This window comes from Ranitomeya imitator, chromosome 4, assembly GCF_032444005.1.
Source record: "Ranitomeya imitator isolate aRanImi1 chromosome 4, aRanImi1.pri, whole genome shotgun sequence".
NCBI classification, from domain to species: Eukaryota; Metazoa; Chordata; class Amphibia; order Anura; family Dendrobatidae; genus Ranitomeya; species Ranitomeya imitator.
This window is the reverse complement of record NC_091285.1, coordinates 504,842,059-504,866,650: the sequence shown is the minus strand read 5'-3', so window position 1 is coordinate 504,866,650 and position 24,592 is coordinate 504,842,059. Positions and strand designations below refer to the sequence as shown.

At 41.0% G+C, this 24,592-nt stretch overlaps 1 protein-coding gene across 2 annotated transcripts in view; it reads left to right on the top strand.

Annotated features, from left to right (window-relative positions):
- FBN1 (fibrillin 1) overlaps window positions 1-24,592 on the top strand; it is a 440,189-nt gene that overhangs the window by 245,199 nt on the left and 170,398 nt on the right. For both annotated transcript variants that reach the window (XM_069766028.1, XM_069766029.1), the window contains 3 exons: window positions 3,072-3,194; window positions 10,255-10,377; window positions 12,811-12,963. In XM_069766028.1, coding sequence (XP_069622129.1) covers window positions 3,072-3,194; window positions 10,255-10,377; window positions 12,811-12,963 — 399 coding nt within the window. The remainder of the gene's footprint in view (window positions 1-3,071; window positions 3,195-10,254; window positions 10,378-12,810; window positions 12,964-24,592) is intronic.

Below are 24,592 nucleotides of genomic sequence, written 5' to 3'. Positions count from 1 at the left end.
AATGTCCTGTTTACACTGGACTATGCACTGCCAAGAACGATACAGCACAAAAAATCAGGTCACCTGATGAGCAACTGTTTTTTTCGTTCGTTTGCCTGTTTACACTGTAAGGGTATTGGAAAGTGAGCTTTCCTAGGATCACTCATTCATGATCATTTTTCAGTGTAAATGGACCTTAACTCTCACTTTCAGCACAAGGCGGACAATTCATTATGGTTTTTGTGCCAGATTTTGAGGGTCAAATGTCCAAAATGGTATTGCCTATTTTTTCCCAAAAAAATTTGCGACTTTTAGCTATTTTACACTGTTCTCACATCTTTTAAAAATGTGAATGGAATCTGGGTATGTACAAAATTAGAAAAAGTGTCAATTCAGTTAACCTCCGGTGTTAGAGATAAGTATCCTAGGAAACTTCCAAGGTGGACAGTCTGTGGTCTGGGTGTGGTACATGGAGTATGCACTGGTCTGGCTTCTAGGTCATATAGCTTTCTATGGTCCAAAGGGGAATGTTCTCCAGCACCAAAGGAAAATAGTTAAAACTTAGCCTTTAGTCATATGGCATAAAAAATTGGCAGAATGTGCACATATTAAGAAAACCCATAAATGTTTACACTTTTCAAGTAGGTTTATCCATCTACCTAGGTTTATAAACCTACCCTAAACTCGTAAGCTTTGTAAGTTTTTTTAATATGTTCACATTCTGACAATTATTATTAGCCTATATGATTAAAGGTAAGTTTTAACTACTTTCCTTTGGTGCTGGAGATTGAACATCCATTTTTGGAACGTTGAGAGCTGATTATGGTTTTCTTTGCAAATAAATTGAACGACAGAATTATGAATTTTAACTTTTTAGAAAGCCCTAATTCTCACTCCAGTTGGGGGTGTCATAAAACTGGAAATTGAACATTGGACAAAAATGTTATATGTAAATATTTGGTGAAAATAACATCAAAACTGGATTAACCCCTTAGTGACCGAGCCAAATTTTTGAAATCTGACCAGTGTCACTTTATGTGGTAATAACTCTGCAACGCTTCAACAAATCCCAGTGATTTTGAGATTGTTTTTTCGTGACACATTTTACTTTATGATAATGGTAAATTTAGTTCAATATTTTTTGTGTTTATTTATAAAAAATAAAAAAAATTGAGAAACATGTTAAAAAATTAGCAATTGTCTAAATTTGAATGATTATCCCTTTAATCCAGATAGTCATACAACAGCAAACCATTAATAAATAACATTTCCCACATGTCAGCTTTACATCAGCATCATTTGTAAAATGTTCTTTTATTTTGTTAGCATTTTAGGAGGTTTAAAAATGTAGCAGTAATTTTTCATTTTTTCAAAGAAATTTACCACATTTATTTTTTTAGGGACTTATCCATGTTTGAAGTGACTTTAGGGGTCACATATATTAGGAAACCCCCAAACGTGATACCATTTTAAAAACAGCACCCCTGACATATTGAAAACTGCTGTCAGGTAGTTTATTAACCCTTCAGGTGCTTTACAGGAATTAATGCAAAGTGGCATGACAGAAATGAAAATGTGTATTTTTACCACCTAAATGTTGCTAACTTCTAAACAGATTACTACAGCCATCAGACTCTAAGGCCGCTATTTGGTCATGAATTGCCATCGCAAACATCAGGACAACAAAATCATGATCTGAGGGCACCAATTGGGATAAAGAAGAAGCCCCCACACTCTGTTAACCATTTATAATGATGTAGTCACTATTGACAGCAGCATCTAAGGGGTTAAACAGATTTAGAAGGTGCAAATACTGATCGTGGCTGATACAGCAAGTTGTCAGCTATAGTGTACAACCAACAGATGCTGGATTGTCATCTGTATGAGGATGCTATTCTCTTATATCTCAGGTCAGTTAAAAGACGTATTGGCGGTCATTAAGGGGTTAAGAAATTCTTGCTGTGATAATTTCCCCCCATAATGTATATTTGCCCATGGGTTTCAAATAGTATTCCTTTTCATTGTCATTTACCTTTCTCTAGCATTTTCTGATACTCAATGTTATATTTTTAATAATATTGTTACTGATATGACGCAGTCTAAATATCACTACAACTGATTTTACTGCCTTGACCTTTTAGCATGCTGGAAGCAAATATAGCTCTGGATATAGGTCAGCAAAGGAAACTAGATTATCAAAGTTTCCCAGAAAGAAGGTGCAATGTATTTAGGAAGTAATCACATTGTTATTGAAAACAATAGTGTTTGGAAGATTGGCATTTTTACAAGTTTTCAGGAAAACCTTCCTTTCACTGTACAATAGTGGGAGTAGTGAAAGCTGTCAGATAGCCCTGAATGCGATGGCATGAGGCTGGGTGCTGTAATGTAACATGATGGCATCACTGACATTAAAAAAGCTACTGTATAAAGCAGGAAAACGTTTAGAAGTTTTTAAGCTATTGTGTAATATAAAGCATGAACAGAAGATTCCCCTAGATAACCTAGAAGACCTTTCTCCTAAATAACCGTTATCTTTTCAACATTCTTACTATTACCGTATTCATACTGAACTTTAATTGAAAGCATAATCAACGGACTCCCCGAAAAGTATGTATGTCCAAAAGAGAACAACAATGTTATTTTTAGGTCTTTGTGTTAAAGAATATAAAGCAGCAACCAACATTAAGCAACTAGTTATAATAGACAGGCTCAGACTGGCCCACAGGAAAACAGGTGAATCTCCCGGCGGGCCCTGTGCAGGACTTCTCTCCCCCTATATATGAGTAGTAGTTGACACAATACACTCAACATCTCATTATTCATTCAACAAACTACTCGGTTTATTATTATATAAACTCATAGGTAATTTTGTGAATGAGGGTAATGTAATATTTGCGTGCATTCTGAGCAAAGGGCCCCCAGAGTCAATATTAAATATTATTGGTGGGCCTATGGAATCCCAGTCCGACACTGAGTATGCATGTACAAAAGAGGTTTGCTTTTGGATGCCTCCCAAAAAAGGTATTTTAGAGATCTCAGTTATTTTTTATTTTGGAAGCTTTCTACTGACAAATATATGATTTTTTTTTCAGATATGGATGAATGTAGTGTGAAGAACATGTGCTTAAATGGTATGTGCATTAATGAGGATGGAAGTTTTAAATGCATCTGCAAACCTGGCTTCCAGCTTGCATCTAATGGACGTTTTTGCACAGGTATGTATCAAGCACCCAATTGATGAGGATACAGTGACTGCAGAAACATTGCATTAAAACAATGTATTTCCATCCGAAATGTGTAATGGGAGAATAATTACAATCAAGAAGTTTTCCAAAAGAAATTACTGTTCAGTAACAGATGCCAGAATATGAAGGAATGAAGACATTAGGGATCTTTCTCTCTTTCGCTTTTTTTGGTACCTATTCCTAGTTACAGAAATACAGACTTGAGACCCTCAAAAGCAGCAAAAATGTTAGAAACTAAGACACATTGGCCCCAGTTCATCAAAACTGGTGATTTTCAGGCTGTTCTAGATGAAGGCGTGTGATGGAGTCTTACGCTTTTGATTCATGCAGAGGCTCATGCGTTGAGTGGATTGGAGTGAGATTTTTGCTTTAGGCCAAGTTCCCATGACGAGCTTCTACTGAAATTTTGAAGGTGCACATTTTCTGCAACATTTCTGCACCCATTAACTAAACCAGGTTACTTGCATTTTTTAGGAAAGTACATGGCGTAAAATACCAAAAATGCATCGTATGAATGCAGCCCTAGAGAACACCACAGCTCATTAAAAAGTAGACAAGTTGTGGTGTCACGCCTTCGCTGCCGCCCGTCCCAAGAAAAGGGCTTAAAATCCTGACAGTGCATGCTGAATGTGATGTGAGGATTCACAAGTCTGTGGTTACACTGAATGACTGCAGAGTTTTTCACCGAACCTGGATAACCCTTTTAAACTACATATTAATTGGCTTGCTTTGTGCCAATATTTTTTAGATAGATTCACATTTTTTCTTAAGATATGTGTCTAAACTTAGAAATAAGCTAGCTAGACCCACTTTCGAGCAGAAGAAATCAATGGGGTTGAGCTTCTTCAATATTTTGCACATTTCTATATCAAAAGTGGCAGAAATATCATAAGCCAAACTCAGGTGCACAGATTTGATAATGTTGATCAGGCCTCTGTGGGGGCCATGTCATCTCTTAGACTCACCAAGTGCTGGTATGAAAGCAAAGGAAGCTCGCACCATGTATTGATTTTATATAGATTTCTCTATTGTTCACTCACTTTGCATTTTGTTAATTAATGAAAATAAACTATTAACAATTCTACTTTTGAAAGCATTAAAATAATGTTATTTATAGAGTTTAATGCAAAGAAGTCTCAAGACAAGTCCTCAGAGAGTCCCTTGAGTATCTCACCCTTGGTGAAGCCTATAAAAATTATCACTGTGTAAAAAGATCCCTATCTCTAGAACCATGTGGAGGATTAAAAAAAGAAAAGAAAAAAACAACAGGGGAGTAACAGGAATAAAATAAGAGCAAAAACTGGCTCTTTTGACCTATTAACAGGTCCTATCTAAATTTCCTGCTGTGAAACCAGTCTCCTAAAATGTTGGCCTTAGTTCCTATGCTAGTGATATGTGACATTCTCCCCTGACTGCTTCATTCTAAGTCTGCCTTCAGCATCTTGTATTAACTAAGCACTAGTCTACCACAACAGATGCTTTGCGGAAGCCCTTGAGATTCTTCATGGCTGAGGTGGCGCATAAATCTTTTTTTCCACCCAGCATTACAGCTTGCATTTGAATTCAGCATGTCATGTACAATGGGCAGTCTGTAGACACTAGCCATTTTGTATGTGACATTGTGGTTTTTTGTCTTCTGGGAATGTGGTTTTGAAGACCGAAAAAAACAACTTTTTGGTCTTTAGAATATTATCCCATCAAAACACAAACATGAGTGCAGTTCTATATGCAGCCAAAGTAGTTGTGGTCACTCTGTATTGTTCCTTACAAAGTATTTGTTTTGCCATTGCATTACAGAAAACCAGATTGATTTGGCTGTAATAACATGTGCATTACATAAGTCATATTCGTCATTATTAAAGATGCTACTACTCGAGAAGAACAGATTCTTCATTTGTTTAGACATTTCGGGTATTTATTAGTGAGTGCACATGTGCATTGTCATTTATAGTTGTCTGTTCTGTAATAATTGCCAAATAATTAAAATTACATGAGTTCTGTATTCTTTATATGACAGACACTTAACCCCTTTCTGACCTCGGACGGGATAGTACGTCCGAGGTCAGAAGCCCCGCTTTGATGCAGGGCTCCGCGGTGAGCCCGCATCAAAGACGGGACATGTCAGCTGTTTTGAACAGCTGACATGTGCCCGTAGTAGGTGCGGGCAGAATCGTGATCTGCCCGCGCCTATTAACTAGTTAAATGCAGCTGTCAAACGCAGACAGCGGCATTTAACCACCGCATTCGGCCGGGCGGCCGGAAATGACGCCATCGCCGACCCCGTCACATGATCGGAGGTCGGCGATGCTTCAGAATAGTAACCATAGAGGTCCTTGAGACCTCTATGGTTACTGATCGCCGGTAGCTGTGAGCGCCACCCTGTGGTCGGCGCTCACAGCACACCTGATTTTCTGCTACATAGCAGCGAACAGCAGATCGCTGCTATGTAGCAGAGCCGGACGTGCTGTGCCTGCTTCTAGCCTCCCATGGAGGCTATTGAAGCATGGCAAAAGTGAAAAAAAAAAAGTAAAAAAAATGTTAAAAAAAAATATATAAAAGTCTAAATCACCCCCCTTTCGCCCCAATCAAAATAAATCAATAAAAAAAATCAAATCTACACATATTTGGTCAATATCAATTAAAAAAAAGCATTAACCTGATCACTAAACGGCGTAGCGAGAAAAAATTAGAAACGCCAGAATTACGTTTTTTTGGTCGCCGCGACATTGCATTAAAATGCAATAATGGGTGATCAAAAAAACGTATCTGCACCAAAATGCTATCATTAAAAACGTCATCTCGGCACACAAAAAATAAGCCCTCAACCGACCCCAGATCATGAAAAATTGGACGCTACGAGTATCGGAAAATGGCGCTTTTTTTTTTCCTTTTTAGCAAAGTTTGGAATTTTTTTTCACCACTTAGGTAAAAATTAACCTAGTCATGTTAGGTGTCTATGAACTCGTACTGACCTGGAGAATCATAATGTCAGGTCAGTTTTAGCATTTAGTGAACCTAGCAAAAAGCCAAACAAAAAACAAGTGTGGGATTGCACTTTTTTTTGCAATTTCACCGCACTTGGAATTTTTTTCCTGTTTTCTAGTACATGACATGCTAAAACCAATGATGTAGTTCAAAAGTACAACTTATCCCGCAAAAAATAAGCCCTCACATGGCCAAATTGACGAAAAAATAAAAAAGTTATGGCTCTGGGAAGGAGGGGAGTGAAAAACGAACACGGAAAAACAAAAAATCCCAAGGTCATGAAGGGATCAAAACAGAACTGTACTTTCAACAGACTTTGCAGAGATCAATAATACATGCGCATATAAGAAACCTTGTAATATAACTTATGAGAGACAAATGCTTTTTTCTCCACTTGTGAGACACTTCTTCCCCTTCCCGTCTGCCTCTTCAACCTGGGATCCAGTCTTAAAAAAATAGCTCAACTCCGACTTGCTCAAGACAAGACAAACTACGTGCACAGTGAGATGTCAGAATACACATTCAGATTATAACTCAACTGGATGTTTCATTTCAGCTCTGTGGGGGTGGACTTTGAACCATCTATGACGCATCATAGGAAGAAAAAGGAGATGAAATGAAATATCCATTGAGTAGATCAGGACGGGCGTTGTCAGCACGGTGACAGATAAAGTCTCACATGCCCACATCAGAAATCGTTCCAACCTGCTCAATGGGTGTTTCACTTTGGTCAGAACTGTGGTCATCTTTTCCTCCCCATTATGCGTCTTTTTTATGATTTAACAGTGTTATAGTAGGTTGAAAGTCCACGCTCACAGAGCTGAAAGAAAATAAAGAGGTTGTCCACTACTAGGACAACCCCTTCTCAATCTCAATGTTTGCCCTCATTAAATATAAAAACATCCTTGCAGGTGCTGTTCCAACAGTGTCATTCACGTTCCCGGGTCTCTCGTACAGTTGTTGTGACAGATGAGCCATGCGCCCAATCATACTGGCGTTACTGTCCCCGAATTGGGACAAAGTAACATCAAATTAAGTCAGAGAGGCAGCCACAGCTCTGGCTTCCTGTTTATGTTCCATACGTCCGAAGAGAGGGACAGTGACACCAGTATTATTGGACATAGCGTACACATGTCACAACAACCACACGAGACGGGAATGCGAGTGCCAACACCACTGGAATGACGCCGGTGCGGAAGATGAGTATAGATGTTTGTATTTAATAGGCATCAAACATTCAAATCGAGAAGGGGTTGTTATATTATTGGACAACCCCATTTAAATGCCCTGTTGAATAATAAGAAATTTAGCACATTATCTACATTTTTGCTACGATGTGCAGGAATGTACAATTTATAAGGTCAAAAGTTGTGAATGCGCCTTTTTAAAAACTGCATATGTGTTCTAGCCTTTAGCTATCAGAAAATGCTCAAAATAATGACCTTATGAATTTCTATGGAAAAGCGACTTGCTTTTCATATGTTCAGGATTTTGAATGTCTTTTAACCATTTTTGGAAGCCAAAGCCGCCAGGATGTTAAAATACATTACCTGCAATTCAATGGGAAAGCTCAAAAGATGTTCGGAAGATTCCCAGGCATCTTTTGGAGCATTTGGCCATTGTTTTTCTTTAAAAAAAAATACTAGCGGTTTCTTCATTAATCAATGGGGTGAAAATAAAACAACCAGAAAGGGAAAGTAAAAAAAAAAACACATGAAAACTTTCCAATAAATTGCTGGTTGAAAAGAACGTCCAAAAAACGCTCAGGAAATGACTGAAAAGACACATAAGGAAAATAATCGCTAGAGGTTCCTGAAGTGACCTCTGCTTGGAAAACTTGCTGTGTTCGCCTGAGTTTGAAAGATGTGGTGTTCGCAAAGCCTCTATAATATTTCATTAAGCTTTATATTAATGATTTCAACACTTACGGTAAATACGTCTAAAATCTTTGTTAGTGAAACCATTTCCAATTAGCTACTGCATATGCATTTTGGTGTAATGCTACAGCTATGATTAAGTACTCCATTTTGAAACATGTAAGCAATGAATAATTGGAAATAGTTTTATTGCTTCTATGGTACAATGAAGCTACAAGTTACACTTGATCTGATCAGAGGGCTGAATTCTAGGCTTTTTATATGCTTTAATATTGGTGGCTTTTGTGCTACTTTGCACTTGACAGGAAGACACTTGCAGTTATGGGAAGCAAAAAATTATTTTCTCCTTTTAAAATTTGTTTTTATTGAAATTTTAGATTACTACTTCTAAAATACTTGCAGACTCCACTGGCTTTACACACAACCTTCTAATCTGCTCTGGGTCAGAATGAATCTCTCCATTGTTGTCATAGCCAGTGTTTCCTTATTTTTCCTTATTTCTAATAGTTGTATGTAAAGATTTGAAGTGGTATGTAACTTTAGTGCATATAGGTTCAGAGTGATTGGAGGGAGTAGTGTCCATCCACTCTTATAATAGATTGTATCAATCTTCAAAAGTATGGGCTTTATAAAGATGTTGTCCTGGTGCTCCAACTTTTTCTTATTATCGATGGCTTACTATTAGTGATGAGTGAACGTGCTTGGAAAAGACATTATCTGATCATGCTGGGGTGCAAACAGAGTGTCTTCAGCGTGCTTGAGAAATATGTTCTACTCCCCGCAGCTGCATGTCTAATGACTGTTCGACAGCCGCAACCCATGCAGGGATTGCTTGTTAGGTTCCCACGAGACGTGTAGGTGCGGGGACTTAAACATATTTGAGCATGCCGAAGACACTCGGTTAGCACACGAGCATGCTCGGATAACGCCTTATCTGAGCACGTTCGCTCATCACTTCTTTGATATATCAAATGGAGGTCTGTGCAGTATTTAAGTGTTATGTAACTTTAGAGAATATTGGTTCAGGCTGTTGCTTGGGTGTAGTGTTGTCCAGCAATGGTGTCTAATAAACTGGCACTGCCTGATTCCCCCACTTCCCGGCTGCCCCGGCAGTCTCTGTATCCTGGCTCAAGACAGCACTAAGATCACATGTCCACATTTAAACGTCATCACTGGAGACCAGGATTCAAGGAAAACCTGGGATTCCCAGGAAGCAGCAGCATTGGAACTCCATTCATTTATTGTAACTCTTTAATAGACTGGTACTGGCATACAGTGGCACAGTTTAAAAGTAGAACATCCATCTGATTTCTTCCAGTCATTTGACTTGATTCCATACTAAATGTATAAGTTGAATTCTACAGACTGCATAAAAGACGCTACAATCAATAAGTATGGTTAGCACGAATATAAATTGTCATTGTATCAACCTAAAAACTGGCTAGGTAACCCATTTATCTGGCTGCGTCCCAAGCTGCAGCCATATGGTAGCCAGTGTGATGGGCCGCTGGGAGTTTACCCAGTGTAGTCCTAGCCTGATAGAAATTAGTTTGTTGTTAATACTCAGGTTTCAATATTCTCCGCAAGTGTCTAGTGATGTTTCAGAATTGCAGTCTTTTAGTAAAATACAGTTGGAGTAAGTTTGGATACTGCAAGTGTGTTATGGCCATAAGCCAGCGAGAAAAAAGAAAGTCGCAGAGGTGTTTCATACTCATTTTGTCCTTTTAAGGTCAGGGAGTGTTGCTCATTGCCGGTTGTCTTCTGTGTTGTGGTCTTGTTTTGTTTGCATGGTAACATTGTAGATGTCATTTATTGCTATACTTGTAATGATTTACTGTAGCTACAACAATGAAAACAATCAGTATCCTACACTGATCATAATCTTTCTTCTTTATTATTAAGCACTTCTGCTGGGACATCTCTATAACATATTGGCAAAATATGAAACCCACATACCAATATGTCTGCCTTCTGCCTGCCTCATTTATGGACAATAAATCAGCTTTTAGCTATTGGCTACTCAAAGAATTTACAGTCAAAGACTCATTAATGTAATGCAGTGTAGTCAATATACTCATTTATCAAGTGCTACTTTCATTATTGGAAAGAATGCCAGACATGATGGTTAATTACAATATAATTCTACATTTATGGCTTTATCATTTCAGATATCGATGAGTGTGAAACAGCAGGCATTTGCATGAATGGCCATTGTGTGAACACAGAAGGTTCCTTCAGGTGCGAATGTTTCCCTGGCCTTGCCGTTGGACTCGATGGACGTGTGTGTGTAGGTAAGATATATATTCCTCGTTTTACATTCCTGATACTCACTTAGTGACCACTTTATTAATTTAGACTTTCTAGAACTTAGGAATGATTTATTGACAACAAAGGTTTACCAAGAAGCTGGACCATATTCACAATTGAAACCAAATGCTTGTGTATAAATTCATTCGGAGAGCCCATCACTCCATCGTATGCCAAATATGTACGGCATATTGCAGAGGCCGTTTACTAATTGTTGTGTTTCTGGGACTAGATTATAATGATAATGTAGACTGTGCCCATAAAGAAGGAAGAGGGACTTTTTTTCTGCCAGTTGCCATTTGAATATTTCTCTTAGGTGAAGCGTGATGTTAGGTGGTATTAATGATGTTGCTTTTTGCAACTGATTTTCCAGATTTGCCTTGATCTGGAGTGCAGTCAAGTCTTCACAATTAATTTTGAAAAGAACTTGCAGCAGTAAATTCGGAACACAGATATGTATTGCATTACATGTCTCCTCATAGTGGGAAAATCATCAATGCTCATGTAACATTTACATTTATACAGTATATCTCAAGCAGTGGGAGGTCTGCCGTATATACATCACAAATGAGACACCGAGACTGCTCTATATACATCACATAGGAGACACCGAGACTGCTCTATATACATCACAAATGAGACACCGAGACTGCTCTATATACATCACAAATGAGACTCCGAGACTGCTCTATATACATCACACAGGAGACACTGAGGCTGCAGCATATACATCACAGTAATTATTCATTGCAAGAGCTGCAGCGTTCAAGAGTGAAAGCCGCATGAGCGTTCTTGCAGTGTCAGAAACAATTAAATGCACTGCACTGCGATCCCCAGACTGAGCACTGCAGTCCCAAGGAATCTGCCAGGGAGCTGGAGAAAAGGACATCATGGTACGGCCCGTGGGCCGGAGGTTCTCCCCCTGCCATAAAGGGATCCACATATTCAGCAAGCACTCATGTTCTGTAGAATATAACAAGTGTTCGGCTGGTATTTGGCCTCATGGGTATCAATGTAACATTTAATTAGCTAGATCAATAGTTTCTCTACAGAACTGGCACATGTAGATGATATGAGTGCATCATATGCTGTGCACTATAATCAGATAAGAACAGAAGTTTTTGATATACTAGACACCACCCAGATACCATCCAGCACCTACAATTATTCCACAGTCAAAGCTTCATCTTACCCCATTCCAGTTATCTGATAGTTGTATCAGTTACCTAGCTGTATGCCTGCATCTATGTGCTTACCTGGGGTATTAACAAGTCATCATAGCATCCTACATACAATTTAAATAAAAACAGAAAACAGCTCTGCATTCTAGACTTGTAGGTAATGGACATTTTAGTATAGATACATGTGACACATGAAGAATTGAGGCCAAACAATACAAGGTCCAGAACAGTAACACAGCAGCAAAGGGGCACAGGCCAGTATAGAGAACTGTGCAATATAATCTGGTTCATAAAAAAAGCATAGAAATGGTTTCAGGATTTGAAAGCAAATTTGCAAATTTCACTTTGGCAGCATTTTTACAGATATGATCACATGTTGCGTTTTTGCGGCATTTTGCTCTTGAGGCGAAACCTGCTCTCTTGGCAGCAAGAAACTTGTCTCAAAAATGCAGGTTTTGCTTAGTTTTAATTGTTACCATCGACCTCTCGTGTCTCCCCTTTTCCCCATAGTTTGTAAGCTTGCGAGCAGGGTCCTCACTCCTCCTGGTATCTGTTTTGAACTGTATTTCTGTTATGCTGTAATGTCTATTGTCTGTACAAGTCCCCTCTATAATTTGTAAAGCGCTGCGGAATATGTTGGCGCTATATAAATAAAAATTATTATTATTATAGTTTTTGTTGCCTTTTTTGCTGCATTTTTTTTTCCTACGTTTTTGTCAGGGTACATTTATCTCTTGCACATGCTGATAAAGTTTAGTGTCAAAACAAGAATCTGATTCTACTTCATCAGGTTATGGCACCGAAAATGCTGTAAAATCCGATACATGCTTTTTTGTAATGTTTTTTCCACCACCCATTGCTTTCAGTGGGTGAAAAACGCTGAAAAAGCGCTGAAAGAAGTGACTTGCTGCATTCTGCAAAAACCAAGTTATGGCACAAAATAATGAGGACAAAAAAAAAACAAGCTGTGTGCATGAGATTTCTGAAGTCTCACAGATTTTGCTGGTACTGTAAAATGCAGCTGAGATTTTGCATAAAAAATGAATTAAACAGAACAGTGAAACAACACAACGTGTGAACATAGCCTTAATCCGAAGCAAGCAAATGAAAGTTATATAACTTTGCTAATGCCCTACATCAGAAAAATAGGAAAAGTGTGAATTGCACATCTGGGGAGATTTTGTACAGACATGTGAATCCACTGATGATATTAACACCTTTCCATATATATTGCAGACACTCACATGAGGAGCACTTGTTATGGTGGCTACAAGAGGGGTCAGTGCGTTCAACCTCTACTGGGCGCTGTGACAAAATCCGAGTGCTGCTGTGCCAGCACAGAATTTGCTTTTGGCGAACCGTGCCGACCTTGCCCTATAAAAACTTCAGGTAAGAAGTGATCTTTTGAAGCCAAAGTTAGTGTTTATGTACAGAAGCTTACATTATTTAACTATGGTGGTGATTTGTGTAAAGTATGTGCTAATACTATACTATAATTTTACCATTTTTATGATAGTACAGTACTTTAACACTCAAAATGGACCATTCATCGGTATGGGTAAACCACTTGGGTCATAATCATGGCCTTATACTGGACCCATCCTATGATGGATTCCAGCAGCACCTGACAAATACTGTTGACACATTGGGGTCTGTCTGGATTCTGTTAAGCTGTTAGTTTTGAGAACATGAATTGTGCTCCATGCTATGCTATTCTTGCCATAAAATATGGCAGTGTGAACAATGTCTTACTAACTATAAAAATAATGAAAATAAGTATTTCATCCCTTGCTGATTTTGTAAGTTTGCCCACCGACAAAGACATGAACAGTCTATAATTTTAAGGGTAGGTTAATTTTAACATTGAGGGATAGAATATAAAAAAAAATCCAGAAAACCACATTGTATAAATTATATAAATTTATTTGCATTTTGCAGTGAGAAATAAGTATTTGATCCCTCTGGCAAACAAGTCTTAATACTTGGTGGCAAAACCCTTTTTGCACAGCAGTCAGATGATTTTTGTAGTTGATGATGATGTTTGCGCACATGTCAGGAGGAATTTTGGTCCATTCCTCTTTGCAGATCATCTCTAAATCATTAAGATTTTGAGGCTGTCACTTGTCTGCTCAGAGCTTCAACTCCCTCCATAAGTTTTCTATGGGATTGAGGTCTGGAGACTGGCTAGGCCACTCGATGACCTTAATGTGATTCTTTTTGGGCCACTCCTTTGTTGCATTGGCTGTATGCTTTGAGTCATTGTCTTGCTGGAAGACCCAGCCACGACCCATTTTTAATGTCCTGGCGGAGGGAAGGAGGTTGTCACTCAGGATTTTACGGTACATGGCTCCATACATTCTCCCATTGATGCAGTGAAGTAATCCAGTGCCTTTAGCAGAGAAACACCCACAAAACATAATGCTTGCACCTCCATGCTTGATAGTGGGGACGGGGTTCTTTTGAGTCATAGGCAGCATTTCTCTTCCTCCAAACACGGCGCGTTGAGTTAATGCCAAAGAGCTCATTTTTTGTCTCATCTGACCACAGAACCTTCTCCCAATCACTCACATTATCACCCAGGTGTTCATTGGCAAACTTCAGACGGGCCTGCACATGTGCCTTCTTGAGCAGGGGGACCCTGCAGGAACCGCAGGATTTTAAACCTTTACGGCGTAATGTGTTACCAATGGTTTTCTTGGTGACTGTGGTCCCAGCTGCCTTGAGATCATTAACAAGTTCCCTCTGTGTAATTTTGGCTGATCTCTCACCTTCCTCATGATCAAGGACACCCCACGAGGTGAGATTTTGCATGGTGCCCCAGATCAATGTTGATTGACAGTCGTTTTGTATTTCTTCCATTTTCTTACTATTGCACCAATAGTTGTCTACTTCTCACCCAGCGTCTTACTTATGGTTTTGTAGCCCATTCCAGCTTTGTGTACGGCTATGATCTTGTCCCTGAAATCCTTATAAAGCTCTTTGGTCTTGCCCATGTTGTAGATGTTAGAGTCTGACTGATTAATTGAGTCTGTGGACAAGAGTCTTTTATAAAGGTGACTATGTAAGACAGCCGTCTTTAATGCAGGTAACACGTTGATTAGGAGCGTCTAACTGGTCTGTAGGAGCCAGAACTCTTAATGGTTGGTAGAGGATCACATACTTATTTCTCACTGCAAAATGCGAATAAATTTATGTAATTTATACAATGTGATCTTCTGGATTTTATTTTGATCTTCTATCTCTCAATTTTAAAATTAACCTACCCTTAAAATTATAGACTGTTCATGTCTTTGTCAGTGGGCAAACTTACAAAATCAGCAAGGGATCAAATACTTATTTCCTCCACTGTACATCTTCCATGCCAAAACACCACATAATGCACAGTTTTTCTAGTTCTCAGCATGGAAAAATAACCATCTAATATTTTTCAGTGCCAAATAAATAAGGTTTTTTTTATGTAATCGGTCTCTGCCAATAACTAAACTATCACCCTCAACACAATGAAACCTTGTGATTTCTTCTTTACTCCCATTGTAACATTTCATGACCAGACCCATACAAATAAGCAAATCAGTCTTGCCAATCTCCGCTTATTTATATTCACATTGTACAGTGGGGTGTAAAAGTATTCATCCCCTTGGCATTCTTCATGTTTTGCTACCTCACAACCTGGAACTTCAAAGGTTTTTTTTGAGAGTTTACATCAGTTCTTGTAAAGAACATGCCTAGAGCCGTGAACTTTTGCTTTTCTTTTTATTGTGAAGCAAACAACAAAATAGAACAAAATCACTGAAAACTTCAATGTGCATAACTACTCACCCCCCCCCCCCTAAAGTTAGTATTTTGTAAAGCTTCCTTTAATTGCAATTACAGCTACAAGTCGCTTTGGATAGACTCTATGAGCTTTCCACATCTTGCCACTGGGATTTTTGCCCATTCCTCAAGGCAAAACTGCTCCAGCTCCTTTTAGTTAGATGGTTTCCTCTGGTAAACAGCAATCTTCATGTCTGACCACAGATTCCGAATTGGATTAAGGTCTGGGCTTTGACTAGGCCACTCTAAAACATTTACACGTTTTCCCTTAAACCATTTGGGGAGTCTCCCATATTTCTTTTGGCAAACCGAAAACATGACTTACAATTTTTGTGTGTAAGTAAAGGCTTTTTTCTGGCCCACTCTTCCATAAAGGCTTATTGTGGTCGCATGGACAAATACTCCAGTCATTGCTTGGGAACATTACAGCTCCTTCAGGGTTACCTTTGGTGTCTGTGCTGCCTCTCTGATTAATGCCCACCTTGCCCGGGTTTAGAGTTTTAATGGGCGGCTGTCTCTTGGCAGATTTGTTGTGGTACCATGTTCTTTCCATTTGATAATAATGGATTTGTTGGTGCTCCGGGGCATCATCAGAGATTGGGATTTTTTTTATTACCCAACTCTGGCTTGTCTTTCTCAACAACTTTGTCACTGACTTGTTTGGAGATATCCTTGGTCTTCATGGTGTTTGGTTAGTGGTGCCTCTTGCTTAATGATGTTGCAGCCTCTATGGCCATTTAGAAAAGGTAAAGTGAATATACTGACAAACCATGTGACACTTATATTGCACACATGGGGAATTCCTTTCACTAAGCATGTGACTTATGAAGGTAATTGCTTGCACCAGAAATTTTTAGGGGCTTCATTGCAAAAGGAGTGAATACATACAGTACAGACCAAAGTTTGGTCACACCTTCTCATTTAAAGATTTTTCTGTATTTTCATGAACATTCACACTGAAGGCATCAAAACTATGACCGCCCCAGGAAAGGAAGACCAAGAGTCACCTCTGCTTCTGAGGATAAGATTATCCGAGTCACCAGCCTCAGAAATCGCAGGTTAACAGCAGCTCAGGTCAATGCCACACAGAGTTCTAGCAGCAGACACATCTCTACAACAACTGTTAAGAGGAGACTTTGTGCAGCAGGCCTTCATGGTAAAGTAGCTGCTAGGAAACCACTGCTAAGGACAGGTAACAAGCAGAAGAGACTTCTTTGGGCTAAAGAACACAAGGAATGGACATTAGACCAGTGGAAATCTATGCTTTGGTCTGATGAGTCCAAATTTGAGGTCTTTGGTTCCAACCACCGTGTCTTTGTGCAACTCAGAAAAGGTGAACGGATGGACTCTACATGCCTGGTTCCCACTTTGAAGCATGGAGGAGGAGGTGTGATGGTGTGGGGGTGCTTTGCTGGTGACACTGTTTGGGATTTATTCAAAATTGAAGGCATACTGAACCAGCATGGCTACCACAGCATCTTGCAGCGGCATGCTATTCCACCGGTTTGCGTTTAGTTGGACCATCATTTATTTTTCAACAGGACAATGACCCCAAACACACCTTCAGGCTGTGTAAGGGCTATTTGACCAAGAAGGAGAGTGATGGGGTGCTACGCCAGATGACCTGGCCTCCACAGTCACCAGACCTGAACCCAATCGAGATGGTTTGGTGTGAGCTAGACCGCAGAGTGAAGGCAAAGGGCCAACAAGTGCTAAGCATCTCTGGGAACTCCTTCAAGATTGTTGGAAGTCCATTCCCGGTGACTACCTCTTGAAGCTCATCAAGAGAATGCCAAGAGTGTGCAAAGCAGTCCTCAAAGCAAAAGGTGGCTACTTTGAAGTACCTAGAATATAAGACATAATTTCAGTTGTTTCACTCTTTTTTGTTAAGTATATAATTCCAAATGTCTTAGTTCATAGTTTTGATGCCTTCAGTGTTGTGAATTCTGTTGTCGGGCTCCCTCCTGTGGTCATGAATGGTACTTCGGCTGGTTCTGTCCATGGACTTCCTCTGGTGGGTGTTTCTGAGTTTCACAGGTGACGAGGTTAATTCGTTAGCTGCCGCTCTATTTAACTCCACTTAGATCTTTGCTCCACGCCACCTGTCAATGTTCCAGTATTGGTCTGTTCACTCCTGGATCGTTCTTGTGACCTGTCTTCCCATCAGAAGCTAAGTTCCAGCTTGTATTTCTTTGGTTTGCTATTTTTCTGTCCAGCTTGCTATTTAATTTGTTGTCTTGCTTGCTGGAAGCTCTGGGACGCATAGGGAGCGCCTCCGCACCGTGAGTCGGTGCAGAGTGTCTTTTTGCACCCTCTGCGTGGTCTTTTTGTAGTAAAGTAACCTTTCCTATCCTCGGTCTGTTCAGTAAGTCGGGCCTCACTTTGCTAAATCTATTTAATCTCTGTGTTTGTATTTTCATCTTTACTCACAGTCATTATATGTGGGGGGCTGCCTTTTCCTTTGGGGAATTTCTCTGAGGCAAGGTAGGCTTATTTTTCTATCTTCAGGGCTAGCTAGTTTCTTAGGCTGTGCCGAGTTGCATAGGGAGCGTTAGGCGCAATCCACGGCTATTTCTAGTGTGTTTGATAGGTTTAGGGATTGCGGTCAGCAGAGTTCCCACGTCCCAGAGCTCGTCCTTATTATCAGTAACTATCAGGTCATTCCGTGTGCTCTTAACCACCAGGTCCATTATTGTCCTGACCACCAGGTCATAACAGTACAGGTGGCCCAAAGTACTAATGCATCTCAATAGAGGGATAAGAGAAGTTCTGAGACCATTTTTTTTTCTTTGCAGTGTGTTTTGTCTCTATTTTCCCCTTTACCTCTGGGTGGTTCAGGACATTGGTGTAAACATGAACATTCAAGGTCTGTCCTCTTGGATGGATAATCTCACTGCAAGGATACAAAACATTCAAGATTTTGTGGTTCAGAATCCGATGTCAGAGCCTAGGATTCCAATTCCTGATTTGTTTTTTGGTGATAGATTTAAGTTCTTGAATTTCAAAAATAATTGTAAATTGTTTCTTGCCTTGAAACCTCGCTCCTCAGGTTACCCTGTTCAACAAGTAAAGATCATTATTTCTTTGTTACGTGGTGACCCTCAAGACTGGGCATTTTCCCTTGCGCCAGGAGATCCGGCATTGCGTGATGTTGATGCGTTTTTCCTGGTGCTAGGATTGCTTTATGACGAACCTAATTCAGTGGATCAGGCAGAGAAAATCTTGCTGGCTCTGTGTCAGGGTCAGGATGAAGCGGAGATATATTGTCAGAAGTTTAGAAAGTGGTCTGTGCTCACTCAGTGGAATGAATGTGCCCTGGCAGCAATCTTCAGAAAGGGTCTCTCTGAAGCCCTTAAGGATGTCATGGTGGGCTTTCCCATGCCTGCTGGTCTGAATGAGTCTATGTCCTTGGCCATTCAGATCGATCGATGCTTGCGTGAGCGTAAAGCTGTGCACCATTTGGCGGTACTATCTGAGCATGGGCCTGAGCCTATGCAATGTGATAGGACTTTGACCAGAGCTGAACGGCAAGAACACAGACGTCGGAATGGGCTATGTTTTTACTGTGGTGATTCCACTCATGCTATCTCCGATTGTCCTAAGCGCACTAAGCGGTTCGCTAGGTCTGCCACCATTGGTACGGTACAGTCTAAATTTCTATTGTCTGTTACTCTGATTTGCTCTTTGTTATCCTATTCTGTTATGGCATATGTGGATTCAGGCGCTGCCCTGAATTTGATGGACTTGGAGTATGCTAGGCGCTGTGGTTTTTTCTTGGAGCCCTTGCAGTATCCTATTCCATTGAGAGGAATTGATGCTACGCCTTTGGCCAAGAATAAGCCTCAGTATTGGACCCAATTGACCATGTGCATGGCTCCTGCACATCAGGAGGATATCCGCTTTCTGGTGTTGCATAATCTGCATGATGTGGTTGTTTTGGGGTTGCCATGGCTACAGGTTCATAATCCAGTATTGGACTGGAAATCTACAGTTAGGGCCAGAAATATTTGGACAGTGACACAAGTTTTGTTATTTTAGCTGTTTACAAAAAAATGTTCAGAAATACAATTATATATATAATATGGGCTGAAAGTGCACACTCCCAGCTGCAATATGATAGTTTCCACATCCAAATTGGAGAAAGGGTTTAGGAATCATAGCTCTGTAATGCATAGCGTCCTCTTTTTCAAGGGACCAAAAGTAATTGGACAATGGACTCTAAGGGCTGCAATTAACTCTGAAGGCATCTCCCTCGTTAACCTGTAATCAATGAAGTAGTTAAAACGTCAGGGGTGGATTCCAGGTGTGTGGTTTTGCATTTGGAAGCTGTTGCTGTGAGCAGACAACATGCGGTCAAAGGAACTCTCAATTGAGGTGAAGCAGAACATCCTGAGGCTGAAAAAAAAGAAAAAATCCATCAGAGAGATAGCAGACATGCTTGGAGTAGCAAAATCAACAGTTGGGTACATTCTGAGAAAAAAGGAATTGACTGGTGAGCTTGGGAACTCAAAAAGGCCTGGGCATCCACGGATGACAACAGTGGTGGATGATCGCCGCATACTTAATTTGGTGAAGAAGAACCCGTTCACAACATCAACTGAAGTCCAGAACACTCTCAATGAAGTAGGTGTATCTGTCTCTAAGTCAACAGTAAAGAGAAGACTCCATGACAGTAAATACAAAGGGTTCACATCTAGATGCAAACCATTCATCAATACCAAAAATAGACAGGCCAGAGTTAAATTTGCAGAAAAACACCTCAAGAAGCCAGCTCAGTCCTGGAAAAGTATTCTATGGACAGATGAGACAAAGATCAACCTGTACCAGAATGATGGGAAGAAAAAAGTTTGGAGAAGAAAGGTAACGGCACATGATCCAAGGAACACCACATCCTCTGTAAAACATGGTGGAGGCAACGTGATGGCATGGGCATGCATGGATTTCAATGGCACTGGGTCACTTGTGTTTATTGATGACATAAGAGCAGACAAGAGTAGCCGGATGAATTCTGAAGTGTACCGGGATATACTTTCAGCCCAGATTCAGCCTAATGCTGCAAAGTTGATTGGACGGCGCTTCATAGTACAGATGGATAATGACCCCAAGCATACAGCCAAAGCTACCCAGGAGTTCATGAGTGCCAAAAAGTGGAACATTCTGCAATGGCCAAGTCAATCTCCAGATCTAAACCCAATTGAGCATGCATTTCACTTGCTCAAATCCAGACTTAAGACGGAAAGACCCACAAACAAGCAAGACCTGAAGGCTGCGGCTGTAAAGGCCTGGCAAAGCATTAAGAAGGAGGAAACCCAGCGTTTGGTGATGTCCATGGGTTCCAGACTTAAGGCAGTGATTGCCTCCAAAGGATTTGCAACAAAATATTGAAAATAAAAATATTTTGTTTGGGTTATGTTTATTTGTCCAATTAGTTTTGACCTCCTAAAATGTGGAGTGTTTGTAAAGAAATGTGTACAATTCCTACATTTTCTATCAGATATTTTTGTTCAACCCTTCAAATTAAACGTTACAATCTGCACTTGAATTCTGTTGTAGAGGTTTCATTTCAAATCCAATGTGGTGGCATGCAGAGCCCAACTCGCGAAAATTGTGTCACTGCCCAAATATTTCTGGCCCTAACTGTATGTCTGTGTCCAGCTGGGGTTGCCAGGGGGTACATGGTGATGTTCCATTTTTGTCTATTTCGTCTTCCACTCCTTCTGAAGTTCCAGAGTTTTTGTCGGATTATCGGGATGTATTTGATGAGTCCAAAGCCAGTGCCCTACCTCCTCATAGGGATTGCGATTGTGCAATTAATTTGATTCCTGGTAGTAAGTTTCCTAAGGGCCGATTGTTCAATTTATCTGTGCCAGAACACGCCGCTATGCAGAGTTATATAAAGGAATCCTTGGAGAAAGGCCATATTCGCCCGTCGTCATCACCGTTAGGAGCAGGGTTCTTTTTTGTGGCCAAGAAGGATGGTTCTTTGAGACCTTGTATTGATTACCGCCTTCTTAATAAGATCACAGTCAAATTTCAGTACCCTTTGCCGCTGCTGTCTGATTTATTTGCTCGGAGTAAGGGGGCTAGTTGGTTCACCAAGATAGATCTTCGTGGTGCGTATAATCTTGTGCGTATTTAACAGGGCGATGAATGGAAAACAGCATTTAATACGCCCGAGGGCCATTTTGAGTACCTGGTTATGCCATTCGGGCTTTCCAATGCTCCATCAGTATTTCAGTCCTTTATGCATGACATCTTCCGAGAGTACCTGGATAAATTCCTGATTGTGTATTTGGATGATATTTTGGTCTTTTCGGATGATTGGGAGTCTCATGTGAAGCAGGTCAGAATGGTGTTCCAGGTCCTTCGTGCGAATTCCTTGTTTGTGAAGGGGTCAAAGTGTCTCTTTGGAGTTCAGAAGGTTTCATTTTTGGGGTTCATTTTTTTCCCCTTCTACTATCGAGATGGACCCTGTTAAAGTCCAGGCCATTTACGATTGGACTCAGCCGACATCTGTGAAGAGCCTGCAAAAGTTCCTGGGCTTTGCTAATTTTTATCGGCGCTTCATCGCTAATTTTTCTACTGTTGCTAAACCGTTGACTGATTTGACCAAGAAGGGTGCTGATGTGGTCAATTGGTCTTCTGCGGCTGTAGAGGCTTTTCAGGAGTTGAAGCGTAGTTTTTCTTCTGCCCCTGTGTTGTGCCAGCCAGATGTTTCGCTTCCATTTCAGGTTGAGGTTGATGCTTCTGAGATTGGAGCAGGGGCTGTTTTGTCGCAAAGAAGTTCTGAGGGCTCGGTGATGAAGCCATGTGCTTTCTTTTCTAGAAAGTTTTCGCCTGCTGAGCGTAACTATGATGTTGTGTCATGATCCCAATGGCAGGGGATCACTAAAGGACAAGCACAGATACAAACAAGCTCTAGGGCGATGGAACCTGAGCTGACCGCGACCCTGAACCTAACACACAAATAAAAGTAGCCGGGGAACGTGCCTACGATGATCCTAGACGTCTCGCTCCAGCCGAAGATCTAACTTCCCCTATTAGAAGAAACACAGACCTCTCTTGCCTCCAGAGAAACACCCCACAGAAATAGCAGCCCCCCACATATAATGACGGTGAAATGAGAGGAAAGCACATACGCAGTATGAAAACAGTTTCAGCAAAATGAGGCCCGCTAAAGCTAGATAGCAGAGGATACAAAAGTGATCTGCGCGGTCAGCGAAAAACCCTTCAAAAAAACCATCCTGAAATTACTTGAACTCATGTGCCAACTCATGGTACATGAGGAGCAATTTCAGCCCACTAGAGCAACCAGCAGCAAGAATCAAATATCTGCAGGCTGGACTAAAAACCAAATAAAGCAAAACACCAAAACAGGAAAATCCAAACTTAGCTTGACCAGAAGGTTCTAGGAGCAGGGAGCAGAGGTAACAAGACACACTGGATACATTGATAACCGGCGAGGAAATGCCAGCAAAGCCAGGTTAAATAGGAAACTCCCATATCCTGATGGAACAGGTGGAACCCAGAGACCCAGGAAAGACAAGTCACCCAGTACCATCAGTAACCACCAGAGGGAGCCCAAAAACAGAACTCACAACAATGTTGGTAATCGTGAATTGTTGGCCATGAAGTGGGCATTCGAGGAGTGGCGTCATTGGCTGGAAGGAGCCAAGCATCGCGTGGTGGTCTTGACAGATCACAAGAATTTGACTTATCTTGAGTCTGCCAAACGGTTGAATCCGAGACAGGCTCGATGGTCATTATTTTTCTCCCGTTTTGATTTTGTGGTTTCGTACCTTCCGGGCTCTAAGAATGTGAAGGCTGATGCCCTGTCAAGGAGTTTTGTGCCTGACTCTCCGGGTGTTCCTGAGCCGGCGTGTATTCTCAAAGAGGGGGTAATATTGTCTGCCATCTCCCCTGATTTGCAGCGGGTGCTGCAAAAATTTCAGGCTGATAGACCTGACCGTTGCCCAGCGGAGAAACTGTTTGTCCCTGATAGATGGACTAGTAGAGTTATCTCTGAGATTCATTGTTCAGTGTTGGCTGGGCATCCTGGAATCTTTGGTACCAGAGATTTGGTGGCTAGATCCTTTTGGTGGCCCTCTCTGTCGCGGGATGTGCGTACTTTTGTGCAGTCCTGTGGGATTTGTGCTCGGGCTAAGCCCTGCTGTTCTCGTGCCAGTGGGTTGCTTTTGCCCTTGCCGGTCCCGAAGAGGCCTTGGACCTTAAGAGGCCTTAAAATCTCTATGGATTTTATTTCTGACCTTCCCGTTTCTCAAAAGATGTCAGTCATTTGGGTGGTCTGTGATCGCTTTTCTAAGATGGTCCATTTGGTACCTTTGTCTAAATTGCCTTCCTCCTCTGATTTGGTGCCATTATTTTTCCAGCATGTGGTTCGTTTACATGGTATCCCGGAGAACATCGTTTCTGACAGAGGTTCCCAGTTTGTTTCAAGGTTTTGGCGATCCTTTTGTGCTAGGATGGGCATTGATTTGTCTTTTTCCTCGGCTTTCCATCCTCAGACAAATGGCCAAACCGAACGAACTAATCAGACTTTGGAAACATATCTGAGATGCTTTGTTTCTGCTGATCAGGATGATTGGGTGTCCTTTTTGCCGTTGGCTGAGTTCGCCCTTAATAATCGGGCCAGCTCGGCTACTTTGGTTTTGCCGTTTTTCTGCAATTCTGGTTTCCATCCTCGTTTCTCTTCAGGGCAGATTGAGTCTTCAGACTGTCCTGGTGTGGATACTGTGGTGGATAGGTTGCAGCAGATTTGGACTCATGTGGTAGACAATTTGACATTGTCCCAGGAGAAGGCTCAACGTTTCGCTAACCGCCGGCGCTGTGTGGGTCCCCGACTTCGTGTTGGGGATTTGGTTTGGTTGTCATCTCGTTATGTTCCTATGAAGGTTTCCTCTCCTAAGTTTAAGCCTCGTTTCATTGGTCCGTATAAGATTTCTGAGGTTATCAATCCTGTGTCATTTCGTTTGGCCCTTCCTGCTTCTTTTGCCATCCATAATGTGTTCCATAGGTCGGTATTGCGGAGATACGTGGTGTCTGTGGTTCCATCCGTTGATCCTCCTGCCCCGGTGTTAGTTGAGGGGGAGTTGGAGTATGTGGTGGAGAAGATTTTGGATTCTCGTGTTTCGAGACGGAAACTCCAGTACCTGGTCAAGTGGAAGGGTTATGGTCAGGAAGATTA